Source organism: Amaranthus tricolor, chromosome 4, assembly GCF_026212465.1.
Source record: "Amaranthus tricolor cultivar Red isolate AtriRed21 chromosome 4, ASM2621246v1, whole genome shotgun sequence".
In the NCBI taxonomy this organism is placed as follows: Eukaryota; Viridiplantae; Streptophyta; class Magnoliopsida; order Caryophyllales; family Amaranthaceae; genus Amaranthus; species Amaranthus tricolor.
Genome location: NC_080050.1, coordinates 20111514 through 20126252, shown reverse-complemented (window position 1 = coordinate 20126252; position 14739 = coordinate 20111514). Strand labels below are relative to the sequence as shown.

Genomic DNA, 14739 nt, shown 5'->3' with positions numbered 1-14739 from the left:
CCACAACAACAATAACATCATCAACAACAACAATGTCCACACAATAAGAACAACAACAATACTAATAATAATAATAATAATAATAATAATAATAATAATGTAAAAATCAGTTGCAATAAGAAAAATTAGTTTTTAATCAATAAAACTGAATTATATTTTACAATTAAAAATAAGTTACAATCAATATAAATTAGTTTTGATCAATAAAAATAAGTATCAAAAGTAAAATTTATTTTTAATCATTAAAAATCAGTATAATAGTTAAAAATACCTATTGTTTTTTGAAAAATTATCCAGAATAATCCAACATTTTACTGATTTTTCTAAAATAAGTACAACTTTTGATTAAACATGAATAATCACAACTATTGGAGGTCCTTACTAAGAATGCGCCAAGGTAAATTTTTTTTTTATATAACAAGTCATTTTGTATAAAAAATAAAAAGTAAATGTAAAATTAAATTATAAAAAAATCAAAAAAAATTAATTAAGTTTATTTTTTGATTTTAACTTTTAATGTTTGATAATTTCGATTGTTTATCTTATTTTTCTTTCTTCTTATGGCAATCAACCTATAAAAATTGTAATAATATTCCTATTAATTTTAAAATTGAAATTATTTATGGTTAAGAAAAATTGAGATTAGTGTTGAAAAATAGTAAAAGGTCGATTTTTCTTTTGTTCTTTATTTCTTCAACTCCTCCCTCCTCCCGCAGATCCACCACAAAATTTCTTTAATTTCTATCTCCCTTCTCAAAAACCCTAATAAAAATTTTGCGTTCTTCTTCATCAATCTTCTGCGATGAAGGAGTTTTCATCGACGATCTCCACCCATATTCGTTTTCTTCTGCAGAGTTTGAATGGATCCAACTCTGACTCTGTGATTCGAGAGCTTACTGAGGTTAATTTTTTCTGTCTTGTATTAATTAACGCTACTTTTAATTCGTAGATTTTGTTTTTTGTTTTGGAGTTTGATGTTGTTGGAAAGAATTGTTTAGCGTACTGTTGCTGTTTATGATGTGAGAAGTGTGAATCCTAGGTGTTTTTAATTTTGATTTTATGATTTAAGTGAATTTGATTTGAGTTTGTCTGTCTTTAAATACTATACATTTAAGCTGCATTTCACTAAGGTTTCTGATTGATAGTGGCCTTGGTCATATACACTATTGATTTGAGAAATGGTTTTGGATGAAGGTAATATGATAGAGTGGGTGATTCTTTTTCTTTTTTTTTTTTTTTTAATTTTGTGTGATTCGTAGGAATTTTTCAGTTATTTCATTGTAGAATTCTGGATCAATAAACATATATTGATCTTCAAATTGATTACAAGCCACTTGAATGGTAAACTGCTAACATTATGCGTTTTCACTATTCACGTGTCTTGTTAACAATTTGCAAAACGATAGGATTTGGTGTAGTTTCTTTCAGTCGACATGTTTGGATATATCTGGTCATTTGGATCATATAAAGCTGTCCGTTAAGTAGTATACATGACTATTGACTTATAAATATTGGTTATTGAAACTGAGTAAATGATTCATGATTTTTACAGATAGATTTTGCTATGTCTTATCCAAGAATACTCCTAATATTTTATGTTGCTGCCTGTAGTATGGATGGCTTTGGTGAAATGTCAATCATATTGAAATTTTTTCATCAGAACTCACTAGAATCGTAAAACACTTTTAATTCTTGGGTTGTTTCATTTTCTTGTGTACATGTTTGTTGGTTTAAATTTTCCATATTCCTTTTATTTTTAGGTTAACGTCGTAGGATGTACGCCCTTTGCTTTGAAATTATTGCTATTAAGTTGACTTATGTATGTTTAGATGCTAAATTGATTATTTACAATTATAAAGTAATTGATTTTTGTTTCTTTCAAACTGACATAAGTTATTTGATGTTCTTTTCTTAGTTAGCGGAACATGGATTAGAAGGAAGCTTATTGATCTTGCAGACCTGCTTGGATTGCATGCATTTAAATGGGGCAGATGTGAAGAATGTCAATTTACACTCAGTTATCTCATCTGTTTTTAGATTCATTATGGACAAACCAAACTTCAGTACCGTCCTTTGTCAGTCTCTTAAAAACATTGCTATTAAAGATGGATTCCTAGATGATTTATCAACTGCATTGTCTCTTTCTATTTCTGAAAAAATTGCTACTGGTCTTGCATTGTCGGAGAGTGAGAGTCCGGAAGCCAGACTGATAGGTACACTTTTACCTTGTGAAATATTTGTTAGAAATGTTGATGATTTTAGTTGTTCCGACCTCTTTTTTGTTTGAAAATTTGGAGTCTTCATATCCTCAAAGAAACTATTGCTGCTTGCAGGGACAAATTTCTGCATGAATCAGATTGAGGGACTGTTTGCTAATCCGAGTACCATTGAATCCACTGAGAAAATCCAGAATATATTTATGTTCCTACATCAATGTGAGGGTCTCTCAAAGCATGTTGATACCTTTACACAGATGCTGAGTTTAATGCAGCTGAAAGAAGGTGTTCCATTTGTTTTGGCTCCAATGTTCCCAGATGACCTGAGTGACACTAAATTTCTCAGGTACTTGTCATATTTTTTCATGTTATCACTAGTTTTCTTTTTATGTATCTGGAGAGTTCATGTGATTTATTTTCTGTATTGATTTGACTGCATTACATAGGAGCATGGATTTATTTTACGATGCTAATGAAGATGACTTTGATGCTATTGTTGCTGAAATGGAGAAAGAGATCAGTATGGCAGATATCATGAAAGAACTGGGCTATGGATGCACTACCAATGCTGCAAAATGCAAGGAATTATTGTCACTTTTTATGCCACTCACTGAAGCAACCATTGCAAGGATACTTGGCATAGTTGTTCGTACTCATGCTGGTCTTGAGGATAATGCCACTACATTTTCGTCTTTCTTATCCGCAATTGGTAGCAGTCCATTATCTGATATTCCATGCCCCAGTTCATGGGATGTCAGTATCCTTGTTGAGACAATTAAGCAACTTGTAAGTTATTTTGTTATGACCTTTGTTGATATTGTTTTTTTTCAAGTTGTATTTCACTATTAGTTTGTAGGTACTTGTTTATTGTTTATGCAATGGTTTTTCTTAAGCAGCTCAGTCTTTCCGTATTTTATATGTTATGTGTTATTTTGAAGGTTGGTTTAGAAATTATGTAATTATAAAGGTTGGTTTAGTAATGGGCATTTAGAAATCACCTTATAAATTGGTTCAAAATTATCATTTAGAAGCCTATTTTAAATATATCATATTTGGGAAGCATTTTATTGAAATGAGTTGGATAGCAGCTATAGGCCTCAATAAGTCAAATGTTTATTATTTTTTGTTTTTACTATTTCTATAAAATATTTATAGACATTAGACACCATGTTTTGTTCAGTATTGCCTAAATAATGGTGGGTTAGAGAGAGTTTTGCTAGTCTTAGTTGTTGAATATATACCTCTTTAGATGGAAAAATTGTAGGTCCTAACTTGAATATTTTGTCGTGAAACTAAATTTTTTTCCAATTGTGAAATATCTCGTTGATTCATCGGGTACGGATGGATTCCGTTTGGTTGGTTTATGGGTAGGATTAATAATCATTGTGTCTGTTGTGCTCATTGAGGATCTGGATATAGTTATGGTTTGAAATCTTTGTGATTAGGTGACATTCTTTTTAGTGCTTTTGTGAATTAGGATACCTTGAGCTTACTGTAACATAATTCATTAGTTAAGTTGCTTTTTTAATTTGTGATTCACTCAAGATTGCCAAAAAATAGCCCGAAATGACAAGACATCGCTTTTTTCCGATTTGCGAGGAGATTAAAGAATTATGTGATACTTCTTAATACTATAGTTCTCTTATCTTGATGCTCACTTTTTTTAGGAGTTGGAATTAGCTGATCACTTTTAACCTTTCATCACTCGATTGTTGATGTAAAACCTATCTCTTTGAGCTATGTTGCTGTGATAACTCTCTTTTTTAGTGATCATCTCTTAGTTTTTTTGGTTCATTATCTGTAAATTAATTTCCAAAAAATAAAACAGTAGCATCCCTTCTAGAAATTGAAGAGTAACTTTTTGGTCATAGCATGACATATGTGCATGATGTGAGTGCTTTTCCATTTGTTGGGATTGTTTTCTTTTTAGATAATTAAAAGTTTCATACAAAGAGAAAGTAAAATTATGCCTTTTTGATCTTATTAGGAGTTGAAAGTGAGTTTTAAATGCAAGCTTCTTTACAAAACTTTAGGTATGAGAGTTAAAGGGAGCAACGTAGCATCCCTTGCTAGAAATTGAAAGGAAACTTTTTGGCCAAAGCATGACACCTTATGTCCATGATGTGAGTGCCTTTCCACTTGTTGGTGATAAAGAAAGCATGCCTAAACTTGAGGCACATGTGGGTGATAAAGAAAGCATTTTTGGTTTGGGGTGGAATGAGATACATAACTCATGCAAAAGCAAGTGCCTTTTCTTTTATGTGTTCAAGGCTTTTTGCCCATGCATTATTGGGATGCTTAATGGTCAAGTCAAATTTTAAGGATAAATCTTAGAACAAAAAATATATAGTTACTGTTTACCTCAAAGCCATTAGGTTTGGTGATGCCAGAACCGAATCCAGAACATTTTTTAATTAACACAATTGTTCAACCAAGTTTTCATATTTTCAATCATAAAAATTCTTGAGGACCGGTTATAGAGTATGAATTAACACATTCGGCGCAAAAGGGAGATCATATCGTAAGACAAAGAGATGGAAGAAGTATTCCCTCAATTCTTAGCAATCTACAACCTAACAAATTTTTTATGTGTAAACCATATTCTAAGATTTACCAAATTCCAATATTTGCATATGGTCAAATATGCAGTAGACAAAAAAAATTAAAATTGAAAAAATAACCTAATAACAAATTCACCATATATTGAGACCCATCTAAATAAATCTAAAAAATCAACTATTCTAATTGCTAGATTCATCAAAATATCCAAAAAATCAACTATCCTAAATAACATAATCAGTTCAACATCCTCAATCTTGAAAGATAGGAATATGAGATGGAAATTTGTCAATAAATTGAAGATAAAAAAAATAACCTACAAAAACCTAGAGAAACGCAATACCTTAAAAACCAGGAAAAGAAAAATGGATATCGCCATGGAGGTGGACGATGTTCCATTGGATCAGTGGCCGGTGATGGAATGGATGTGGTCGCGTGGAGGAGTTGAAGCCCAGAGTGAGAAATGAGAAATGGGGTTTAAGATTGCAACAAGAAGAAAGGTTCCAGAGATTTTTAGATTTTGAAGTTTAATAAATGTTAAAACACCCAAAAAAAAAAAAAAAAGAAAAGAGGGGCGTTAGTAGGAATGAACTGCGTGCCTTAGCTATGTTAGATAACTGAATTACCAATTTACCTACTTTTATTTTCCTATACTAGTTTTTGTTTGTGATTTAAGTGATGTCATTAGATTCTTCTTTATTATGGCTTCACCCAAATTTCTTAATGAATGCTAGTAAAAAAAGAGGGCATTAAATGGCGCTTTCATTGCATCATAATATCATCAATGTCGGCTAGTCTTGAACATTTGTTATCAATATATAATTTATATATAACACATACATATTAAACTAATTCTTTTTATCATATAATAGATGTCTATCAAATAAGTGTTATTTACAAAGGAATTTGATCTATTATAAGCATGAAAATTTTGTAATTTAATAATATATAAAGGTTAAATAATAGTATATTGATCAATGTAATATTGATTTTGCTATATTATATTATCTTATGATACAATTATATTGTCTAAAATATATATTTAAATATTTTTGTCACTTTTTATAAATTCTTATTTATGTACTATAATTTTAAATGTTATAGAGGCTATAAGGTGAAACAATGTAGTATTTTCTTCTTTTTATGTATAGTTAATTCTTTTAATTATTATTCTTTTTCTTTGGTTCATAAACCACATAAATACATAATGTACAAGAGGTTACTTGATGTTTTTTTTGATGAAGTAACAATGGTAACAATAATCATATAACAAAGTTTTACTACAACTTTAAATAATAATAATAATAATAATAATAATAATAATAATAATAATAATAATAATAACAATAATAACAATAACAATAACAATAATAATAATAATAATAATAATAATAATAATAATAATAATAAAATAATAATAACAATAATAATTTATAACAATAAAATAAATAAAGAACAATAAAAAATGGTTATAGATAATAGAAGTATTACAACGACTTTAATCAGACCACGATATTAGATCTTATTTAGATGAAGAGAACAAGCTCTTAAAAAACTTGTGAGTTGTGAATAGAGCAATTACAAGCTCTCTATGTTGAAAAGCTAACACCGATTTTGCCACTCCCACATTAGAGAAGGACATTCACATTAGAGGAGCTATGTTGGTCGATTAGTTTTCCTTTGTTCACCATTGGTGTTCAAAATTATACACTTTTAGGTTATATTGGATTCTTTGCTATTTTCTTAGTTTTTGTTTGAGGGAAGAATGTTAGTGTGCTGTGGTATGGTAGTGCTTTTTCTAGGTTTATTAGGGTTGCTGATGTCTTTTGTGATGATGTCTATTTTTTGTTTCCATTTTTCAGATTGTTGTAATTCTATTGCTTTTTCCTTCTTTATACTGCTCTTTCTATTTTCCTCCTGCCATACTATTCTGTTTTTAAAAAAGAATATTGGTTCGTTTAAGAAGTCGGTGCGTGATTCGCTTGGCTCTTTGATAGGTGTATGTCAAAGCGCCTCTCAAAGGCGTGGGGGGTGTTTGGTTTTAGCGGTTAACTTTATTGGTAAAAAAACAATTTTCCATGATAACCTTTTCTCAATATAAATGCAAATGTTAATTTAGTTTTCTTTTGTTTGGTTTGATGGTGAACTCTTAGGTAAAATTAAGATGTTGGCAATAGAAAAATGGAGGAAATTATTTTCCTACTTTTTTTTGCACGAAAATGTGTGTAATAGGATTGAAATTTTTTTTGCCGTGCTTTCGATTTTAATCCCTTGTTAAGCCATATAATTGATAAACTTAGTTTTGGGAAACATTTTCCATATAACCGAACACTTATAAAGCTACTCTTGGTAAAAAATTTCTTTTCTTTCTCTTAGTAAAGTCTAGCAGCTTTGCTTGGCGCATTAAGGCTCCCAGGACCCTTAACATCTTAGGGTGTTTTGCAACTTTCAAAATCATGGAGTCACTTTCAAAATTTAGTAGTCAAATAAAGTTAAAGGTTTTTGTGCTTCTATGAGGTTGAGAAATAAAGATTGCGTAAATATATCTCTTAATTCTTAAGTCTTAAGCACCAAATTTCCCAATGGAGCCAAGATGCTGTGTTTTGGATTCAATTAATTAGTGCAATTTTGGGGCACCACTCAAATGTTCCAATTTTCCAACCTTTTTTGGCTTAGGCGGCAGTACCAATGATAACCTGGAAGACTTTGGGTGGTTTCAAAGAGGTCTCAATGGAGTATGGAGAAGGAGCCATGTTTGAGCTAGTTGTGATGAGCGTACAACATAATACCATTTCATTGATAGCATTAAAGCTAAACTTGGAATAAATAGAAATTCGGAAGTCATCTCAGTCTCATAGGCAATGTTAAGACTCTAGTATTTTAATTTGCAGTTCATATGCTTAGCTTTACCTTGTCCTTGTAAATCTATGTCTAGGTTGGTCATTATTTTCATTCTTGTATACTTTGGAAGTGTGATTGATTCTTCTCTCTTGCATTGATGTGATCTCAAATTTCTTTCTTTGAACCTGCACATAGTGGATAAAGAGAGAGAAAGAAGGAGGAGGTGTCACTCCTGTAACTATTTGTCTTTCTTGTATAAAAACTGTAGCCTTATATTGCTATTGTTTTTCAGGCACCCGAAACTAACTGGGTTGGGGTTATGGAGAATTTGGACCACGTGGGATTCTATATTCCTAATGAGAATGCCTTCTCATTTTTTATTGCTATTTACAAGCATGCCTGTCAAGTAAGTTATGCTATGGGGAGGAAGTTGATGAAATTAGCTATTGTTCCGTTATCTTCTAGGTTGACAATATTAATCATATGTGAATTTGCAGGACTCCTTTCCGTTGAATGCTATTTGTGGGTCAGTTTGGAAGAACTCTGAGGGGCAATTGTCCCTTCTTAAGTATGCAGTATTTGCACCACCTGAATTATTTACCTTTTCTCATTCAGTTAGGCAACTGGTGAGTGGAATTAGGCAAGTAAGAATGCTACTTCATGCGGTCACTCTGCTAATTTTGACATGAAATATTCTTGCAGGTTTATGTTGATGTAGCCCATGTGCTAAAATCTCAACCCGAGCAGTTCAATCATGCATGGTTATGTCTTGATCTTTTGGATGTACTGTGCCAATTGGCTGAGAGGGGTCATGCTGCTACTATCCAGTTAATGCTTGAGTATCCTCTTAAGCACTTTCCTGAGTTGCTACTACTTGGACTAGCACAAATTCAAGTAAAGCTCTCCTCTAATAAATCTGTGCACACTCAATTTAATGATAAATCTTATTGTAAAATCTACTCCAACATGATGAGACAGTTCTTGGTGATGATGTAGTTGACTATATTTCAGCAAAATAATCAAATTAACATACTGATGACAACCAAAATGATAAAAAAATAATTTGCGTTTTTGACTAGTGCTCCCATAATATGTGAATTTAAAAATGGAGATTTTTCAACTGTTTCATGTGTTATTCCCAGCAGAATAGGTAATAGACACCTCCAATAACACATGTATTTTTGACGTTCGTAATCTGCTTGCTTATTTTACAGACACCTTATAATCTTCTTCAACATGAAGTTTCCTCATTTGTTCTACCAAGGATAATTGCTAATGCAGGTAGAACAGAAGTAATCCATCACCTTTGGCAGATCAACAATTGTCTGGTATTGCGTGGATTTGCTGATTTAGTGATTAATGATTGCGACAACATTCACAGGGTTTTAGAAATATGCCAGGAAACAAAGGTATGATTTTGAAAAGATCACACCCCTTATTTATAACTATATAAAACCCCGTTGACGTATCTTTGTTAAAAAAAGGGCTTGTGTCACTTATGAATTGTTTCCTTCCAAAACGCCATAATGATGTGATTATTGTTATTGTTATTGTTATTGTTATTTTTATTGTTATTGTTATTATTATTATTATTATTATTATTATTATTGTTATTATTATTATTATTATTATGATTATTATTATTATTATTATTATTATTATTATTATTATTATTATCATCATCATCATCATCATCATCATCATATTATGTTTTTATTAAATATATCCTACAATTATTGTTTGAATGACCTCACTATTATCTATGTATTATAAATTTGGACAGATTAGTAGAATTAAGAAATTGAGCCGAACTCTTGTGTAAAACAGAATGCTTATGAAAGTAATGATAGTAGTTATTGAAGATAGGAATAGCTACAAATGCAAGAGTATTTCGAGCATAATTTAAGCTCCCCATGTGTAGAACACAATTTGTAATTTCAAAAAGCTAGAGTAAACCCCCCCTTTCCCTTGAGCGTATATACTAAAACTCTATTAATGTCCTAATTGTGTTTGTTCTTGCATAACAAACTAACAGAATATATTCACTAATATTTTCTCCCATGCTCTTCTTTTATTAGAATTAAATAATTGCCCTCTTGAAAATTCTAATGTAAGTTTGTGGTATTGGAGGCCATGTGCAGTCACCCAAATATCCATTTTGTCCTCAAGCTGGGTAGAATGTAGCTAGAGCCTTGACAATGGACGAAATTGTTTGATGTGAATTAAAATTTTTAGGGTTGGTACAAGGAGTTTGGAGGCCCCATTTATTTTTGCGATAGTCTTTTAAAATGGGGCTCTTCAAAAATAATTCAAGACAATATTGAAAGACAGAAAATTTCGATTAAAAAACCACTTTTTATTGTGTAGCTAAACTAAAATATAAAACTATGATAAACATGTTCTTCAATAAATGAACTTCTGACAGTAATTTACAAAACAAAAACACAAAAACAATTACCCTTAAAACTAGAAATAAAAATGAGTAATTACACAAAAAAGTTATTTCCAAAAACGCGTGGAATATGAATGACATTAAACGCGTGGAATATGAATTAGGAATAATTACATGAGAAAATATGGATGACATTAAAAGGTGAGACTCTTATTTAAAAGGTTAGACTCTTACCAATTGCACCTATACTATTTTCTTTTACTAATTGTACAATTTAATATTTGAGGCCCTTTATTTCTGGGGCCCTAGGCGGTCGGCTACCTGGAATGGGTTTAAAATCGGGCCTAAAAATTTTATAATGTGAAACGTAATTGTAAAATACAATGTATATAAATACGTAGAATAAAAGATAAGTACAACTACAATTTATAATGTATAATGTAATCAATTCTTTTGAAAGTATTTTTAAAAATTTTTTTGTATCACTTTGCATTGCCTTGTACTAACCTAGTTTAATACTCTAGCTACCCCTTTAAATTTGCTACAAAAGGATAGAGTTACATTATTAAGTTTTAGTTGGAGAAAAAGACTAGAACAAGTGTGTGGAAGAAATATATGAATGAGATGAAGAGAGAGAATTGATTTGTGGATGAGATTAAAAGAGAAAATGTGAGACCATAACCAGAAAAGGAAATGTTAAAAAGTTAAAGTAAGACTGTATATTTTAAGTGTCAAATTTTAGGGAACAGAGCTTACTACCATGGGCAGATATGCTATGAGGTCACTATGGATTCATTAAAGTCAGTTGACATTACTTAAATCTAAAATAAAATCAAGTAGGATATGTAAATATACCTGTGATGAGTTAATTAGTATTATTGTCTTCCATATGAATGACCAGGGTTCAAAACCCATTATTGACATCACTTCTTTTTTTTTCTTTGATCCGTCACTGTGTACTACGCAACTTGAGGGGTGCTTAGGACCTACTTGGCATACCTGTTTTTATTTTTCTACACAATTGTTTTCGTTGCTTGTGGTTTGGTTGTTCTTCAAATCGACAAATGTGTGATGTTTTATTTCAGAAGGGAGTCAATATGTTCATCATGTTTGTGACATTTTTTTTTCATTTTAATGTTAATATAGTTCTATTGATCGTCATGCCAGGAACTGAGAAGTTATATATGTTCTATTATTTTTTTCTGTGGGTAAAATATAAGCATAATTCTTGTTCCCTCTAATTCTAGTAATAGATTCCTGTGTTGGTAGTTAAAGAGAGTCACTCACACGAATGCATTTTTTCTATCCTCCTATAGATTCTCAACCATGTCTTGGAGCGGATGCCTTTTTCTTCTGCCATCAAATTGGCAGCATTTGCTTCTGAAAAGGATTGTTTAGATCTTGAGAGATGGTTGTGTGATAATCTAATGACAAGTAAAGACACCTTTTTAAAGGTACCAATTACTAGCACTTACATTTTGTCATGATATTTCCTATGTATTCCCTATTGCTTAATGGGGCCAAGCTGAAAAATCCTGTGTAGTAACTGGTACTATGGTACTTTGCAGGAGTGCTTGAAGTATCTCAAAGAGGTTCGATCTCGAACAACATCAGAAGAGAACGCTAACAGACTGCATCAAACTGCTTCACCTGCTAATAGCTCTCAGAGTGCTTCGGTTATCTTGAAGGTTGTGATAGCTTTTTGGTTGAGAATCTCCTTTCCATTATATCAATTTTTTCCGTTTTTAGTTTGCGCATGTATAAATACTAGTGACAGATATATCCATTTTGCAGGTCCTTCAAGCTAATGCTTCCACAATGTCCTCCAAAAGTCTTTGTGAAGAAATTGATAAATTGCAAATATCTCTTTTAAGTGGAAACTTGGCTCCGCAGAATGAGGGTGTTATTGATTCACCCTCTTCAAATTATTCGGATGATATCGAAGCAGAGGCAAACTCTTATTTTCAGTTGATGTTTTCCGAGCAGCTTACTATTGATGGGATGGTTGAAATGCTTGCGCGTTTCAAAGAATCCTCTGAGAAAAGGTTCTCTTTGGCTAATTCCTCCTTAATTTTTTTTTTAATTTGAAATGCCCCCTATTTTTTTTGAAATTGGGGAATATATAGAATAAAAAAATGAAAGGGGAAAAGTCAAGACGCTGGCATAAAAAATCCCAGGGAGGAGAAAAAAACCATTAGAATAAGATCCACCGAAGACATGATACGCTGGAATAAAGCATAAGAGTGAACTATGCAACACACACCAGTTCATTACAAGCTACAAAAGAGCCTTAAAGCCATGCAAGGCTATATATAAATACACCTAAAGAAAAACAAAAAAATCTAAATGATCTATTTAACTGCCCCCCATGTCTATTAAAATTTGCTGACATTAACAATTGTCAAAGCTATCTTTCGTGTAAGACAGAAATGGTCGTGCTTTTTAATTTTTTTTTACTTTTTAGAACTACCCTTAAAAAAAATTGTGGTAGACATCACAAATAAATAGCCACCCTCCAGCTTCACTTTCAATTTAACAACCGCTAGAAGATGGAGGAAGTAAATGGCGTCTTTACCATTTATCAACGAAAAATTGAAAGCAACTTCTTTATGCCACTTAATGACATTGAATGTCGTCTTTACCATTCAACATCTTGCCATCTGTTTTGGTGTTGTTAGTTTATGATGTTGCTTCTCCTTTGTATGTAGTTGTCTTTTCATCAAGACAATAATTAAATTGTATGAGAAATACCGATTTATAGTTCAACGATTATGTCATCCAACTTAAGTGCATATGAGCCCGTACATAATTTTGTTCTTGGTATTTCTGTTGAGACTTGAGAATTAAAATTTGTAATTGTTGTGCTACATGAGTTGTGTTCTTTGTGCTCAGATCAGTCCAGAGACTCTTTTAAATTCTTTCATCTAGATTTCATTTAATATTTATACCTTCAATATTGCATGTAGTGGGCTAGCATATATGAATCATGTGTAAATGGAAATTAAATTAGTGAAACTACTCTTCTCTTCCAATTGCAACATGAGGAAATAACATGAAGCTTGAGGGGGACGAAGAATGTAGATTGATTTAGTGGTGGGTTCATGTATGGTGTTTAAATGAAGCAAGGGCCTCATAAACAATTTTTACAAGAAGCTTTCATGTTGTTTGGATGAACTTTAAAACAATTCAAGTGGAGTGTGTGGAAGGATCAGGCTGTATGGGAATCGTGATGCATGCAATGATGTGTTGGGTACTTGGACTAGAAGGTTTTGGAGGGAAATGGAGGGGAAGCAAAAAAGATGTTTAGGGTATTTAGATTAGAAGGATTTTGAGCAAAAAAGGTGGCTATCTACCACCATTCAATTATTGGTTGGGCTAGGGAAAGGGAGGGAAGGATTAGAAAGAATCAAGGTTTTTTAACATTGTGAAAACATTGTTACGAAAGAACTTTGGTTTAACAAAATTTTAGTCCCTGCATATCGCTAAGGATTTTGAGGTGTAGGATGACTAGATGAGTGCTCGACCTAATGGTAGTTAAAATCACGTGTCAGATTTGCAGCTTGCCGTTTGTTCATCTTGTTTGTGGTTTGCTTTGAAAAGTGGGTTGATGAAATCTCTGCGATTGTTAAAGTGACACGACAACTCATCTTTTGTGGTTTATGGTCTTTTTATTAGCTTCTGAGTTCTGTATGATGTTCTGTTCCTGGTTTAAGTGACCAACTGCAGGGGAAAGTGGAGAAGATGATTTTTTTGGAGTCATAGTTCACATATGCCAATATTTCTATTGGTTTATTATTGTAGAACTGATGTTATCCATTGTTCATTTTGCGAACTTTTTACTTGCTGATGTTCCTTATCGGTTGCTACATTTCCTTTTTACTTGCTGATCTCCTTACCACGATCGAAACATAGACTGAGATAACCGCATAATCATTTGCATTGACAGAGAAAACATTTTGGCGTGTCCATGATCGAAACCAAATTGTGCTCGATTGGAACCACCACTATTCCTTTACCTTCACTAGATTGGGTCCAACCTTTTTTTGTACACAACTCCAGCTTTTTATTAATTGTTCTTAAAACGAAAGAAAGCTAATAGTGGATATTTTTATGTCATAGAGGATAGTTTGCTGTGTTGTTATCTGATGTGGTGTTAGATCTTACTATTCCTTCTCCACACGTTGGCTATCAGGTGTCCACATAGGCTTTTGTTCAATATTTTTGTTTTCTTCTAAAATTATATTATATGATACCTTAGAAAATTGGGGACATTTGTATTTGTTCTTCATTGTAGTTTAAATTGTCTTCGTGTGCAATTTCTTTTTCTTTTTTTGTTAACCATAATCGTTCCTAGTAGGTGGTGGACCTAGTGCTTTGAGTGTATTCAACATCTTTTGCTGTTTTTTTTCATGCATGTTTTTTGTATGTTGAGAATCTGGGGATTTTTGCCTCTTCACTCATATAGACCTTTGGTTCTTGGAAGTTATGGATAAGATTATAATCTTGTGTATGTGTAGATAATGTTGCTATTGATTTTACATCTTGCTATATGTTGGTGGAACTGCTAATTTTTTTAACAAGCATCACTTATGAAATTGCAGAGAACAATCCATCTTTGAGTGTATGATCTCCAATCTGTTTGAAGAATATAGGTTTTTCCCTAAATATCCTGAAAGGCAGCTTGGAATTGCTGCTGTATTATTAGGTATGATTTAACCCATTTTTGGATTC

The 14739-nt window shown here is 31.9% G+C and overlaps 1 protein-coding gene across 2 annotated transcripts in view; it reads left to right on the top strand.

Moving 5' to 3' along the window:
• Nucleotides 1-665: 665 nt before the first annotated feature.
• The window catches only part of LOC130810318 (uncharacterized), a 29928-nt gene continuing 15854 nt past the window's right edge, over nt 666-14739 (top strand). Inside the window, exons 1-12 of one of the 2 annotated variants that reach the window (XM_057676327.1) lie at nt 666-901; nt 1916-2213; nt 2334-2562; nt 2663-3002; nt 7909-8022; nt 8114-8242; nt 8319-8510; nt 8831-9025; nt 11325-11462; nt 11577-11696; nt 11803-12053; nt 14610-14713. In XM_057676327.1, coding sequence (XP_057532310.1) covers nt 803-901; nt 1916-2213; nt 2334-2562; nt 2663-3002; nt 7909-8022; nt 8114-8242; nt 8319-8510; nt 8831-9025; nt 11325-11462; nt 11577-11696; nt 11803-12053; nt 14610-14713 — 2209 coding nt within the window. In that variant the 5' untranslated portion in view covers nt 666-802. The remainder of the gene's footprint in view (nt 902-1915; nt 2214-2333; nt 2563-2662; nt 3003-7908; nt 8023-8113; nt 8243-8318; nt 8511-8830; nt 9026-11324; nt 11463-11576; nt 11697-11802; nt 12054-14609; nt 14714-14739) is intronic. The other variant, XM_057676326.1, reaches the window with a different exon arrangement.